This window comes from Neoarius graeffei, chromosome 15, assembly GCF_027579695.1.
Source record: "Neoarius graeffei isolate fNeoGra1 chromosome 15, fNeoGra1.pri, whole genome shotgun sequence".
Taxonomy (NCBI): domain Eukaryota; kingdom Metazoa; phylum Chordata; class Actinopteri; order Siluriformes; family Ariidae; genus Neoarius; species Neoarius graeffei.
Window position 1 is genome coordinate 42858701 of NC_083583.1, and position 16306 is coordinate 42875006.

The 16306-nt window shown below is 42.2% G+C and overlaps 1 protein-coding gene across 1 annotated transcript in view; it reads right to left on the bottom strand.

Moving 5' to 3' along the window:
* The window catches only part of sbno2b (strawberry notch homolog 2b), a 142262-nt gene that overhangs the window by 89228 nt on the left and 36728 nt on the right, over positions 1 to 16306 (bottom strand). Inside the window, exon 2 of the mRNA XM_060941367.1 lies at positions 3932 to 4094. Within this exon, the coding sequence (XP_060797350.1) occupies positions 3932 to 4039 (108 nt within the window). The 5' untranslated portion in view covers positions 4040 to 4094. The remainder of the gene's footprint in view (positions 1 to 3931; positions 4095 to 16306) is intronic.

A 16306-nucleotide genomic window follows, 5' to 3' on the forward strand; every position in this document is an offset into this window, starting at 1 on the left:
GAAAGCCTTGTCGCAAGAGCATGCAGAGGCCTTTACCATTTCTATGGCACCGGGCAGGATCACCTCCTCAGCGTCTGTGTGTGGCTTCTTGGTCTGTGCAAGGAGGTAGCTAATTTTATATGAGGCGAGCTGAGCATTGGCAGTGACAGAAGCAAATTTTGTGAAGGTAGTGCGTTGTGCACGAAATTTTAAAAGCTTTTGTCGAAAGAATTCAACTGGCTTATCCTTACAATCGGGGTGTGTTGTGTCCAAGTGACGTTTAAGCTTGTTTGGCTTTAAACTTTCTGCCGCTAGCACCTTCATACAGAGAACACACTGCGGTCTTTCCTCACCACCCACCAGTGTGCTTGTGAAGCCCATTCCGATGTACGCATCATCATACTTCCTTGTTTTTGCTACTTTAGGAACAGAAGTGCAGGGTAACTCGCCCTGTTCAGCAGCCCTGCGTTTTGGACCGACGTGTAAAAACTTGTCCATCATCAAATCGTCGTCGGCATATCCATGCTATGCTAGCACGCTTCATTTTCACAGTATTCAAGGGTGGGGCGATTATGAGATTGAGATTTGAGGGCGGGACAAATATGGAGTGAAAGGGGCTGATGGGGTTCTATTCACAGGCTGATTGCTCTCTGCAAACTAAGTGGTTATGGTGCAGTATAAACATTCCGACGGCTGTATTTTTTGGCAGTTTTATGCAAACAGTCCCGTCTCTCCGCGCCCCCCCTGCAGTTCCTCCGCACCCCCCCTGGGGGTCACGACCCCCAGTTTGGGAACCGCAGAATTAGCTCATCACAAAAGTGAAATCTGTAATGTGCTGCCAAGTACCATGTTCTGTTTGCCCAGAAACTTCACTGACCCGGCTAAAAACTGGTAGCTAGTAGGGCTGTAACGATATGCGTATCGAAATCGAAATCGCGATACACAGAGCCACGATCCGTATCGCGATACAAGAAGGCAGAATCGCGGTACACCCTTTCAAACTTCTCCTCAGCCCAAAAACAGAAGCGCTTCCAAACTTCAATTTATGAATACTTTACTTTTTATTTAAATTACATTTTAAACTTACTTAAATTACTTTTTTTTTATATCTATTAGTAAGTCGTTTTTTCGCCGACCTGCGACAATCTTCTGCGAGTCACGCAACGTCCACACTCGCCACTGGCAGAGCATTCATTTCTTTTAAGCGGTCGCCATTCTGGTTGCGACGCGGGGAGCGAATCTGTAAACAAGCAGCTCATTGGCTGGCTAGGTGTGCCACAAGCCAATCACAATCACTTGACCGGAAAGGCATGCAGTGTTGCCAGATTGGGTGGGTTTAGGTGCTTTTTGGCTGGTTTTGAACATATTTTGGGTGGAAAACGTTAGCAATATCTGGCAACACTGAAGGCATGTCTGCTTGGGCGGAAGCCTTCTGCGGCAGTTACATTTTGACACGCGAGCAATGTTTCACCATAAAAATTCCGTAATTTCCATCTGTCTTCCGCGATCACAGAAAATCATTGGCCCTATGAGAGTGAGACAGTGAGAGAGCCACCCCCCCAAAAAAAATCTTAACGGATTTACACGATTTGGAAAAATGACTTTTTCAGAACCGAAAAAAACAGAGCTTCCGGCTCAACAGTATTATTTTGAGAAATAAAACAATCTTTGGATATACATTTGTTCATTTTTGCATACATATTACTCATTCTCTGCAGTGGTCTGCATTATTTGTTATTAAATAGTTAATGTAAGTAAGTAAATGTTAATAAGTCAAATTTACTACTTTAAAAAAACATTTTAAAAAAAATCGTGGGCGTATCGAATCGTGGGTCAAAAATCGCGATACGAATCGAATCGTGAGTTGGGTGTATCGTTACAGCCCTAGTAGCTAGTAAAATAGAATAAAGTATAGCAAACAACTCAGCTGGTTTAAAAGAGACCCAAATAAAAAAGATGACTCACACACTAATTAATGCTACTAGTAAAAGCCGCTGTGTGGGGTGCAGCAAGCGGTGGGATTCAGAACGAGTAGCGCTTGCTATCGTTGCAGCATTGAGGTGCTTTGCATAAATGAATGCTGGTGACTGCTAGCCTAGTGAGTGTACTTATCTACCATACTAACAGGAAATATACAAATATTAACCACATGTCGTTTTCTCATCCTGTGTATCTGGGCTTCTTATTTGTCCACCCTAATATGGTTCAAAAAGCTTTGTATCTTATCTAATTAAAACAGTCCCTGTGTCCGAAATCGCTCACTCGTTCCCTACTCCCTATATAGGGAATTACTATATAGTGAACTCATTGGTAAAATGAAAAAACGCTTTCGGATACTAGTCCGTCGCGCTGGTATTTACGTCATTACTGTCGCACAATTAAAACAGTCGGCTGGTGGGTTTTCAAAATAATACATACATGCACGTATTTTTTTTATAAATCCATATTATACTGAGCGTATTTCCCACATTAATCAATACAAAGTACCTGCATCTTTCAGTTTTTTAAATCAAGGCTGAATGCTTTCTTCTTTGCCGCTGCCTTTTATTCAATCAAATTTGAGACTTTTAATTTGGTTTCTTTCAGTGCGACTGCAATGCATGATGGGATATATTGCTTTGGTTAGTGACCATCGGTTGTACGCTACTTTTCGTGATGCATTGTGGGATACTTTGAGTGCACTATGTAGGGTGTAAATAATCCTCACTAAGGTTTCGGACAGCGCTACAAAATGGCGTCCGCACTATATAGTGCCCTATACAGTGAGTAGGGAGCGATTTCAGACACAGGGAGTGTGACAAATGAGAAAAGTACATATGCTGAAAAATCGTAGGTGCTAAAAACGTCATAATGTTTTTATTTTTGTAACATTTCTATCCATGCATCCCCATTAGATTGTGTATAATATGATTCAAAGCGTATCATGATATCATAGCATAACACCACAAAACATGATAAGTAATGGGAAAGGTCGCAGTTTCTGTCGTGCAATCGGTATGAGTGTTTTCTAGGGGTGTAACGATTCGTTTTAACGATTCGATTCGAATCACGATTCGTGGTTGCCAATACGATTCAAGGACGATTTTGGTTCATTTAGAACGATACGATCCGAAACGATTCAGTGACTTGAAATCGATTCAGTAACTTTTTAGCCAAAAATTAAACCAGTGTGACTGAAATAAATATCTGGATACTGGACAGTGCAGGTGAAGTTTTCTAGATTCCTGTTGCTTCTTGTAAGGGAATCGGGTATAATTATGGATATAAACAAACAAGTAAACAACAATTAGTGGCAAATGCATTGACGTTTTATTTGAATTAAGTGCAACCAACACTTTAGGTTGAAAAAATAATAATAAATACTTCTAAAACTTCTGCTTTTGTTTTTCCAACACAAAAGTATTAATATATATCAAAAATAAAGTGCAACCAATTTTTTTAGGTTGAATTAATAACAGTCAGTTTACCTGTTGTTTTTTTAACATAGAAAAATTTCCCGCTCGCCGGCTTCTCCTCTGCTATCCGCCATCATGCTGTGTTTTGATTTGTGCTGCTGCTGGCGCGTGATGATGACGTCACAGGCAGGCAGACTGAATCGGGTAACGTTTAACGCCTTTATCATTAAAAGTGCTAAAAAAACCCCACATCAGTATAAAGTCTGACGTGCTTAAATCCAATGCGTTATTTCCTAGTATCGATACAATCGATTGATTACCTTTTAAAACGATATTAGATCGATGTATGTCGTCCGGAAGGCCAACTTGCCGAGCACAGATCGTTGTAGTTGGATCGTAGGAAAATAAATCGATTCATCGATGTAGTGCATGAATCGTTACACCCCTAGTGTTTTCCCTCTCAGGGCATTTTTTCCAGTTCTCAGCACTGCAACATTTCTAAAGAAAAAGATATAGATGCAATGTGTAACCAGCACATAAACCCTGCGAGACATTACCTCCATAGCAGAAGAGGCCAAGTCTAACATTCCAGTATCCATCTGTGTTCCCTCCATATGAGAACAGTTCTGCCCTTCCATGGCAGAGGAAGCAGAGAAAAAAGGCATCAGGTCTGAGTCAGGAACACGCTGACTGGCCTTTATGTCTGATGTGTGCCATGTCCTAGACGCAAACAGAAAGAAAATGCTCAGACAGAAAGCAAAACAGAAATGTGCCAGTGGTTTAATTGGACTGCTGATGTGGCTTTGGGTGTGGATCTGTTGAGTCTCCTCTTATTTTTTCTGTTGAACTTATTCAGCAAGTGATATGACTATGTATATTAGGACAAAGAAAGTGTGAGTTCATCAAGAAAATGGCGACACATAAGCATGAACATCCAGCAATAAATGCATTGATCATCTTGCTAATTGTGAGTGAATTTACATGGACACTAGTAATTACTTCTTTATTGCTTTCAACAGTTACTAGATTACTCAGGTGATTGTTTAAACAGCATACTACAAAACCATTATTACGTTTTTAAAAATCTAATAAAGGCACATGAATTTTCGACCCATAATTAGGTGTTTCAGTGCGTACCCTTATAAACAATAACGACATTGAGCAGCACTGCCCTGGAGACAGAAAAATAATGTACTCTTTACAACTTAATAAATGTTTAGCAAGAAATGTTTTCTTGAAAAACATGCAGGAAATTTAAAATGTACTTCTTTTTTTAAGAAAGAAAGACAGGGACGGTATGACAGGAGAAGAAGGAAGGGATTCCTTCCAAAAACCTCCAGAGAGAAAAGGAGAGCAGGAAAAAAAAAAAGAGATCAGCCCTGTAGTTAAGGGTGAAACCACAGACAGGAATGTACGGGTAAAGGTTGAGTAGAAGGCTTCTTTGTACAGGTCTGTTCTGTCGTGTAACGGCGCTTAGGCTCGCTGCCCAGTGGCTACAGAGCAGAGGCTATGCGAGTTATGCGTACGCCCTGGCAATGAAGCGCAGACATAACAAAAACCCACAGAACCAATACAGAGACTGAGACAGCATTTCATTTCAAATGACTATTTATGATGAGTTGACGACAGGTATTATTAAATTGTGAGAATCAATGTAGCCGTACGGATGAATGTTAGGACCTTTCCTGATGAAGAGAACATGAATCTGTCACCAGCAGGAAAGGAAATGTGTTAAAAACTTGCATTTTGCTTATGACTGAATATGGCATGATTTGCACCATTATAACATTATACAAATGAAAGATGTGTTTTCGAGGAGCTTGTATTGGAAAACAAAAAACACTTTCAAATTAAATTAATGAAGTACTATTCAATTGTATAGTGCTTTCAACAAATCATGACCTTAGTACAAGGGCTGTTTGACAATCAGGATGTACTTTACTTTTCAGATCCACAACAGTCCAAAAATCAAACCTCAGATTTTTGTGTTTCTCTGCTGCCAAAAATGACCTTTCGAGATGGAAATGAACTGCGCAGAATTTCAGACCGGGGGTGGCACAGTGGTGTAGTGGTTAGCGCTGTCGCCTCACAGCAAGAAGGTCCAGGTTCGAGCCCCGGGGCCGGCGAGGGCCTTTCTGTGTGGAGTTTGCATGTTCTCTCCGTGTCCGCGTGGGTTTCCTCCGGGTGCTCCGGTTTCCCCCACAGTCCAAAGACATGCAGGTTAGGTTAACTGGTGACTCTAAATTGACCGTAGGTGTGATTGTGAATGGTTGTCTATTGGCCCTTTTTCAGCTCGCTTCAGCTCACTTCAGCCCGACACGGCTCGTGTTTCGACTACCTCAGAACAGCACGACTCAGCTCGCTTCAGCCCTGCTTAGCACCCAAAACTCGCACGGTTTTGGAGTGGGGCTGAAGCGAGCCAAACCGAGCTGAGTGAGGCTGGGGGCGTGAGCAGACACTCCCCTGTGCACTGATTGGTGAGGAGGAGTGTCCTCACATGCCCACACACGCCCCGCGAGCACGCTGGGATCTGTAAACGCCGTAAACCTGGAAGAAGAAGAATTACGAATTACGAGAATTTCTGAAGCCTTATGCGCCTCGCCTCATCTATACGCTCTTGCCAGTATCTGTTGGCGTTGTCGGTGACAACAAGCCACAGCACCAAGACCAGCAACACTAACGACTCCATGTCCTCCATGTTTATTGTTTACTATCCGGGTCGTGAGACTACCGCTTAAAAGATCACTGATGTCACTGTTTGCGCCGCTTAATGACATCACGTGACGTCCACCCACTTTCGCTAACTCCACCCAATGTGTCCACCCACTTCCAGCCAGCATGGTTCAGCGCGGTTGTAGTCGAAATGCAACTCCAACAGCCCCACTCAGCTCGACTCAGCCCAACTCAGCACGGCACGGCTCAGCCGCGTTTGTAGTGGAAAAGCGGCATATGTGTCAGCCCTGTGATGACCTGGCGACTTGTCCAGGGTGTACCCCGCCTTTCACCCATAGTCAGCTGGGATAGGCTCCAGCTTGCCTGCAACCCTGTAGAACAGGATAAAGCGGCTAGAGATAATGAGATGAGATGAGAATTTCAGAGTTACAGGTCATATACTGGGCATGTTCCCTGCGGTGAGAAGACAGCAGATAGTGTATTTCTAAAACTGACTCACTTTCTTATAGTCTACAAGAGGAAGGTATACAAAGTGAAAAACTGTTGAAATGTATTTGATTTTAAGTACAAATGTTCAAGTACTGTGCAGTGATGTTTGTTCAGGTGGTGACTGTAATAACAGCTGAAGTGGAGATGATCCTTGTGGTTTTCCAGAGAGGACACTTTTTGGGACACACATTTCAACCACATGTGAAGCTCTGCTGCAAATGTGTCTCACATCTGTTTCAAGCCCTGTTTTTTTGTTTTTTTTTTACTGTGCAACAACAGAGTCTTCTGCTTCAAAAGAGACAAATATTTTCGGAAAAAATCACTTACAACCTCATCATATGGCGAGTGTTTTCCAGAGAGGACATTTTTAATGGACAAAAAAATACTGGCGGAGGCACTTAGTTTACCAAAAAAAAAAGTAGCGTTCACTTAAATATCTTTCTATTGTGAATGAAAGTATACGTCCCAAAGTAAAACCTAGTTAGTGCTAAAAAAAAAAAGTAATTCTGAATTTAACCAGTAAAATGTAAGTGCAGTAATTAAAGTAGAATTTAATGAAATGATCACAAGGTCAAAACTGAGCCTGCTTTTGACTCTTACAGACATATTTATAAGAACTTACAGTATAAGAGACTGCTGTAGGTAGTCCCTGTAAAATAACGTACAGTTAGGTCCATAAATATTTGGACAGAAACAACATTTTTCTAATTCTGGTTCTGTACATTACCACAATGAATTTTGAACAAAACAATTCAGATGCAGTTGAAGTTCAGACTTTCAGCTTTAATTCAGTGGGTTGAACAAAATGATTGCATAAAAATGTGAGGAACTAAAGCATTTTTTAAACACAATCCCTTCATTTCAGGGGCTCAAAAGTAATTGGACAAATTAAATCATTGTAAATAAAATGTTCATTTCTAATACTTGGTTGAAAACCCTTTGTTGGCAATGACTGCCTGAAGTCTTGAACTCATGGACATCACCAGATGCTGTGTTTCCTCCTTTTTAATGCTCTGCCAGGCCTTTACTGCAGCGGTTTTCAGTTGCTGTCTGTTTGTGGGCCTTTCTGTCTGAAGTTTAGTCTTTAACAAGTGAAATGCATGCTCAATTGGGTTGAGATCAGGTGACTGGCTTGGCCATTCAAGAATATTCCACTTCTTTGCTTTAATAAACTCCTGGGTTGCTTTGGCTTTATGTTTTGGGTCATTGTCCATCTGTATTATGAAACGCCGACCAATCAGTTTGGCTGGATTTGAGCACACAGTACGTCTCTGAATACCTCAGAATTCATCCGGCTGCTTCTGTCCTGTGTCACATCATCAATAAACACTAGTGACCCAGTGCCACTGGCAGCCATGCATGCCCAAGCCATCACACTGCCTCCGCCGTGTTTTACAGATGATGTGGTATGCTTTGGATCATGAGCTGTACCACGCCTTCGCCATACTTTTTTCTTTCCATCATTCTAATAGAGGTTGATCTTGGTTTCATCTGTCCAAAGAATGTTCTTCCAGAACTGTGCTGGCTTTTTTAGATGTTTTTTAGCAAAGTTCAATCTAGCCTTTTTATTCTTGAGGCTTATGAGTGGCTTGCACCGTGCAGTGAACCCTCTGTATTTACTTTCATGCAGTCTTCTCTTTATGGTAGATTTGGATATTGATATGCCTACCTCCTAGAGAGTGTTGTTCACTTGGTTGGCTGTTGTGAAGGGGTTTCTCTTCACCATGGAAATTATTCTGCGATCATCCACCACTGTTGTCTTCTGTGGGCGTCCAGGTCTTTTTGCATTGATGAGTTCACCAGTGCTTTCTTTCTTTCTCAGGATGTACCAAACTGTAGATTTTGCCACTCCTAATATTGTAGCAATTTCTCAGATGTTTTTTTTCTGTTTTCGCAGCTTAAGGATGGCTTGTTTCACCTGCATGGAGAGCTCCTTTGACTGCATGTTTTCTTCACAGCAAAATCTTCCAAATGCAAGCACCACACCTCAAATCAACTCCAGGCCTTTTATCTGCTTAATTGAGAATGACATAACGAAGGAATTGCCCACACCTGCCCATGAAATAGCCTTTGAGTCAATTGTCCAATTACTTTTGGTCCCTTTAAAAACAGGGTGGCACATGTTAAGGAGCTGAAACTCCTAAACCCTTCATCCAGTTTTAATGTGGATACCCTAAAATGAAAGCTGAAAGTCTGGACTTTATGTCCATGTCCATTATATAACTATAACTTGAATATGTTTCAGTAAACAGGTAAAAAAACAAAATTTGTGTCAGTGTCCAAATATATATGGACCTACCGGTAACTGTATAAGAATGTATAAACTCCAGCATATATACTGGACCTAGTTGCAGGAGCTAGATGGTGTTATTCAAAAAGACAGCCATGATTATGAAACAGCCCACAGAGGTATTTAAACTGAGGGACATGCCCCACTAAGGAGGTGAGGGGTGAGATGGAAAATACAAAAAAAAAAAAAGACTGTATCAGACCTGCCAACATTTACACATCTTGTGCTGAAGTTCTGCATTTTAACATCTGCATGTCAGAATGGACTAAAAAAAGAGCTGTGTTTTTTTCTTAACATAAAACATATGAGCCAATTGACACTGGGTATTTTTTTTACTTTCCAATATTAACTACACCCACTGGAAGCCTAGCCCCCTTCCCCTATCTTCCCCCAAAAGAAAAAAGAAAAAAAAAAAAAACTAAACAGACCTATAATGAAGTATTAAATCTAACACCCTATAAATAACGTTAATGGTAAACAGTCATCAGGTCAATCGTGCGTGCCATTGTGGATGTCAGGTCTGCTGAACTCGAAGTATTGTTTTTCATGTTTTATTTTATTTTAGATAGATGGATGGACTTTATTGATCCCCAAGGGTAAATTTGGGTTCTATAGTAGGAAGAGACATTGAAGACAAAGGTTTAACATTCAACATATATTAACAATTAACAGAGTGCAAAGGGACCTCAGTAATTAAGTGTAAAAATACAGTGTCATATGATAATAAGGTGCAAAAATCCAAGGTGCAGAAGGGCAGCATCAGAATAACAGACCAGTAGTGTGTGTGCGCGTTGTATGTGTGTATATGAATAAATTCTGTCCAGGTGTTCATTCACTGTGAGAAACTAGGGCTATGTACCACTGTTGCCCCATTTCCACCAAAGCAGTTCCAGGGCTGGTTCGGGGCCAGTGCTTAGTTTGGAACCGGGTTTTCTGTTTCCACTGACAAAGAACTGGCTCTGGGGCCAGAAAAACCAGTTCCAGGCTAGCACCAACTCTCTGCTGGGCCAGAGGAAAGAACCGCTTACGTCAGCGGGGGGGCGGAGTTGTTAAGACCGACAACAATAACAAGACCGCGAAAGATCGCCATTTTTAAGCGACGAGAAGCAGCAGCTGTGCAAACGCGAAGTCATCCATTATTATTATTGTTGTTGCTGCTGCTTCTTCCGCGTTGTTTTTGCTTCGATATTCGCGCCAAGGTTTATGCAAACGTAGCGACGTACAGTGACGTAATGACGTATACAACAACGTAACTGACGTATACAGCGACGTAATGACGTGTCTTCTCTTAGCACCGCGAGCGATGGAAAAGCAAGCTGGTTCTCAGCTGGCTCACAAGTTGAATGAGTTGCGAACCAGCACCAGCACTGGCTCCGAACCAGCCCTGGAACTGATTTGGTGGAAAAGGGGTATGGGAACAGATGTTGTGAAACCTGATGGCAGCTGGTAGAAATGACCCCCGTTAGTGCTTCTTTGAGATGAGCTGAGAGATAAATGTCCTCCTGGAAAAAAAGTGCCATGGATAGGATGGGCATAACTGTTCATGATGGCCTCCGGTTTGCTACCATCCTCTTCTCTGTAATTGTTTCCAGGGAGTCTAATGTCGCTCCTGTGATGGAGTTGGCTTTTCAGCTTATTAAGGTGCTTGGTGTATTGTGCAGTGATGCTGCTCCCCCAGCAGATCACACCATAGAAAAGAATGCTGGATATAACTGACTGACAGAACAGCCCCAGTGATAGGATGCACTCATTGAAGGACCTGAGCTTCCTTCAGAAAAAGAGCCTAATCTGACCTTTCTTGTATTGTACTTTAGTGTTGTGTGTCCAGCCCAATCTGTAATTCAGGTAGACCCCCGGGGTAGCTGTAGGACTTCATCTCCACCACCTCCCCCTGGATGGTTACAGGTTTTAGAGGCTCTTCAGCACACCAGGAGTCCATCACCAGTTCCTCTGTCTTAAGCTGCAGGCTGTCTTCCCTGCACCACAAGGCAAAGACCTCCACCAATCCTCTGTCCTCTGATTCATCTGCATTGTTAATGCACCACACAATGGAGAAGTCATCAGAAAACTTCTGCAGTTGACATGAGCTGGTGTCATCCTGTCCAATGTGTCTATCTTGGGCTGTTTTAATACATCTATAGCGAATGTAATGCCCCTAAACCCCACTTTTTTCCTTGCACAAAGCAACAATCATTACGTTGATTGCTCATGTGTTTTCGAACCATTGCTGATCCAAAAGGCCATAAATTAATGGAAAAATCAATTAAATCATTCAGTTTTCACGGAATCTGCCGAGACTGAACCGGAAGATCCCGAAGGGGTGCGTGACATCACACGTATAACAATCCAGGTATCAATTTTGTTCCCGTGCGCAGCAGTGGCTAAACCAGCCTCGATATGGAATCACGTTTTGGAGAGAATTCTGAAAGTGATTGGGATTCTTATATGTCAGATGAAGGGGCAGAAGATTATCAAGGATATTCTGGAGTAAATGGTTCTCTTTTCAAGCCCCCAAGATGAGAAACTGCCAGTTCACAACAGTCTTCCTCTGTAGCATGCGAGAAGGAGAGTGAGGCAGCAGGGGCGTGGCCAAGCAGCAGTTTGTGAATGGAGGGCGGGGTCGGGGAAGGTAAGTGGCTAGGTCATTACACCTGCTGTCAATTAATGTGTATGGGTGTGTGTGTTTGTTGCAGGGACGGAGCATAAAAGGAGAGGGAGAGCAGAGAAGAGGGGCTCTCTCCCAACCAGAATGTGCGTGCGTGGGCGTGCGTGCGTGGGCGGGCGGGCGGGCGTGTGTGTGAGAGAGTCCCTCTTCTCTGCTCTCCCTCTCCTTTTATGCTCCGTCCCTGCAACAAACACACACACCCATACACATTAATTGACAGCAGGTGTAATGACCTAGCCACTTACCTTCCCCGACCCCGCCCTCCATTCACAAACTGCTGCTTGGCCACGCCCCCGCTGCCACAGAGAGATGAATGGATAGAAAGAGAGATGTGCAGAACGTGGTGGTTACCTTTCATCATGTTGTCCTGAACAAAACTAAAAACAAAATGAGTCTTACAATATTGCAAACTGAGAGCATTTAACATGTTTCAGTTAATAATTAACTGAATGTGCACGCAATCATCATCATTAATCATAATAATTAATGATGATGATTGCACACATTTTTCTTCCTGTTAAAGTGCATCAGATATGATGAGCTTGGATGTCGCAAGCATGTAAGACTACGTTCAGACTGCACCCTGAAACAACCAATATCCGATTTTTTTGCCCATATGCGACCTGTATCCGATTTGTTATTGACAATCTGAACGACACAGATCCGATTTTTTCACATGCGACCCAGGCCGCTTGGATATGCGGTCCTAATTCAGATGCATATCCGATATTTTCACATGCGACTGCAGTCTGACCGGACAGGTCGCATTCATGCAACCTACACGTCATCAACAAGAGACAAACGTCACTATTCTGCGTTGGCTAATCCCGCCTCTTTGGTGGAAAACAACAACATTTGTACAGTTTTCAGAATTTAAATAGACTTTTATAGAATTGATCAAGCTAATGGTGGATTTGGTAGGGACCTGGATGTTAAATCATCCTGTATTACAAGATTATAAGATTGTTCTGGAAACTTCCAGTAATTTGACACCTTCGGTCTCATTAGTCTGCTGCCCACATTAATCAGATTATTGTGTGAGTTCCGCCGCCGCCACAAAAAGCACATCGCCAGGTCTCGCCTCATCTCCATGCTTTACTTGCAAACTTGAAGAGTGCGCTTTTTTTTTGTTTACGTATTACGTAGATGTGCTTATTACGTGTCAATTTGCGCATGCGGGACACTTTTGGGTCGTTTTCCGTTCATATTGGAGATCGCATACAAGTCTCATATAATTGGTAATGTGAACGGCCTAACAAAAAAATCGGATTTCACAACAAATCGGATATGGGTCGTTTCAGGTTGCAGTCTGAACGTAGTGTAAATGTTGCTCATAATCCTGCGTCTGGTGCACTGTGTGTGAGTGTGTGTGAGTGTGTGTCTGTGTGAGATAATAGGGGAATCAATGAACTGTCCAAATGTCAGATCAAATGTCATTTATTAAATAAATGGGTTTCTTTTTGTCTCTAGTACTTCCCTTGGGGTTGTTCTGGTGGTGATGAACACTTGATGAATCAGATTTATTAGTAGTAGTTGACACAAAATCTGCCCACTTTGTTTGCACAAAGCTCACCCACTGTCACTTTAGATTAGTGTCATTTCTTGGAAATTCGTGAATTGACGTCATGTTGTATACAAATTTGATTTTGAACATCCAAATACAACACAGCGCTTTCCTATCGTTATTTGTATAAGATTCCAACAACAATACCCACTTTCAGTGAGTAAACAAGCACGGAGTCAGATGAACCGAAATAACCCAGATAACCGGCGTTCCACACGTGACGTCATGCGAGATTAGCCCTGGGGCAAGGCTGCCTTTTTCCGGGATCCGGAAGCCGCGATTTATCGATAGTTTTGTGCTTGATAATAAAATAAATAATTAATATTATTTCCCCCTGCTTTATTAATTCATTTTGGTCGTTGCTAATGATATATATTCATTTTAAAGTATTACAATAAGGCATGGCGGCACGGTGGTGTAGTGGTTAGCGCTGTCGCCTCACAGCAAGAAGGTCCTGGGTTCGAGCCCCGTGGCCGGCAAAGGCCTTTCTGTGTGGAGTTTGCATGTTCTCCCCGTGTCCGCGTGGGTTTCCTCCGGGTGCTCCGGTTTCCCCCACAGTCCAAAGACATGCAGGTTAGGTTAACTGGTGACTCTAAATTGACCGTAGGTGTGAATGAGAGTGTGAATGGTTGTCTGTGTCTATGTGTCAGCCCTGTGATGACCTGGCGACTTGTCCAGGGTGTACCCCGCCTTTCGCCCGTAGTCAGCTGGGATAGGCTCCAGCTTGCCTGCGACCCTGTAGAAGGATAAAGCGGCTAGAGATAATGAGATGAGATGAGACAATAAGGCATTACATACACTTTAAATACCCTATTGACAAATTTGTTTTTGTTCGGCAGTACTGGCATAATTTCTCAGAAAACCTGGGAAGCTGATCTCATGGGGGAAAAACGTTTGATTACATCTGCCTTTTTAATTATGTGCTTCTATCTCTCATTCAAGCTTAACCCAGATAGGAGTTTATAATATAATGGCTATGAAATGACAAGTGTCAAAAAGCAGATTTGCAGAAACCTGAATGTAGATTTATATCTCTTATAAGTAACAGGGAAATATCTCATCTCATCTCATTATCTCTAGCCGCTTTATCCTGTCCTACAGGGTCACGGGCAAGCTGGAGCCTATCCCAGCTGACTACAGGCGAAAGGCGGGGTACACCCTGGACAAGTCGCCAGGTCATCACAGGGCTGACACATAGACACAGACAACCATTCACACTCACATTCACACCTACGGTCAATTTAGAGTCACCAGTTAACCTAACCTGCATGTCTTTGGACTGTGGGGGAAACCCACGCGGACACGGGGAGAACATGCAAACTCCGCACAGAAAGGCCCTCGCCGGCCACGGGGCTCGAACCCGGACCTTCTTGCTGTGAGGCGACAGTGCTAACCACTACACCATTGTGCCGCGTAACAGGGCAATATGTACCACCATATTTATTTATTTGAGGTATTAGCACATTTTATTCCTTCACCTTCCAGATGTACCATATTAACATCAATTCCTGATTTGAATTTTAAAATTGTGACCAGTGATTTATGCTTACAGCTAAGGTAACTGCATAATACCCATAATACCCTCATACTATTTGAGAGTAATCTCCACCACTGTCATGTGCTCGAATAAAAAAAGTGATGCAGTCAGATGCCCCATGGATATACATAACAGACCCCTGGGGGTTCCCGAGCCTAAATTGAGAACCGTGGCCCGAATGAGCAAGCCAGGGGAGACAGTGGCAAGGAAAACTTGAGCAGAACCAGACAGATATTGTGTCCCAGCTACTATTTATTTATTAATTTATTTATTTTTAATGTATAGTTGCATGGTGGAAATAGGCTCAGTACACTAGCACACATTTTCTGATCATTAAGGCATGTTTTTAAATACCATGAACATTTGTTCAGTAGCTGACTGCAGTCAGGCATGTGTCACATGGCAAAATGATTCCTTGTTTGTGGTCAGGAACGTAGCACGAGGCTGGATTTGATGGTCACATAGTGAGAGCATCAGCTGAAGATCACCTGACTGAGCGAATACATTGATGTAAAACTTGAGTTTATGCAGCAACGTTGTCCTAACTGGCAAACATATGTAAAGTGTGTACATCTTGCTGGCATTTGTGTTCAATCTGAGAGAACCAGAGAAGGAAAAAACCTGCATAAAATCTTTACAGGGTTCTAATACATCCTTTATATACAGTGTCTTGCAAAAGTATTCATCCCCCTTGGTGTTTGTCCTGTTTTGCCACATTACAAGCTGGAATTAAAATGGATTTTTGGGCGTTAGCACCATTTGATTTACACAACATGCCTACCAGTGGCGGCTGGTAGTCTTTCAAACAGGGGAGGCTGGTCGGTTACGATATTTCCAGATTTTAAAAGAAAAAACACATCAGTTTTGCCCATACTCTTGCCTCTGATCTGGCTGATTGTTGGCAGCGTCACAAACTGTGAAATAACAGGTTCTTTTGGTCCATTAGCCTACTGTCCAATATACATGATGGTGGTGTTGGGGGGGTATATTTTAACATTTTATATTTTAAAATTGTGGCATGTTGTTTAAAAATTGACCTCGGCTGTGTTTTTGTATAAAAATGTTTTCCAAATTGTAGCTGTGTTTAATTCATATCCAGAAAAACATATATTCCAATATAATATACTCAGCATAAACATTTTAAATCGATTCTATATTTTTGGTCCATCCATGACATATTAATAAAGTAGCCTATTTACTGTTGTTGATGTGGGTCACTTGCTGTTAGCCAATTCACTTTCTCGTACCAGGAGAGCTGAAAGGAACGAGTATTATTCCCTACCTTTTTCACCAAGTCAATTTGAGGCGTTGGTCTACCCTGCTCTTTAATTTTAATTTTTTCCTCGAAAGGAAGACTGGCAAATGGCTTCACCAAAATTAAATCAGCAATGCTTGGCATCCGTGTGCAGCTTTCTTGCTAGCTGACTAGCCCCCTCAAGTTCAAGTTCAGTCACTCAAATAAACGAAATTTCTGGAACTAAGATAGCAAACTTGACAACACTATATTCACACTTTATTTACAATGAAAATATATGCAAACTAAAAAAGCTGGTAGAAACCGTATGTAATGAATGAAATCGAAATGTAAGCTGATCTCTTACAATACACCACAGCACTTGCGAATCCGCATGGGACTGAACTGATGTTGCCAGATACTGCTGACGTTATCCAGCCCAAAATATGTTCAAAACCCGCCAAAATGCACTTAAAACTG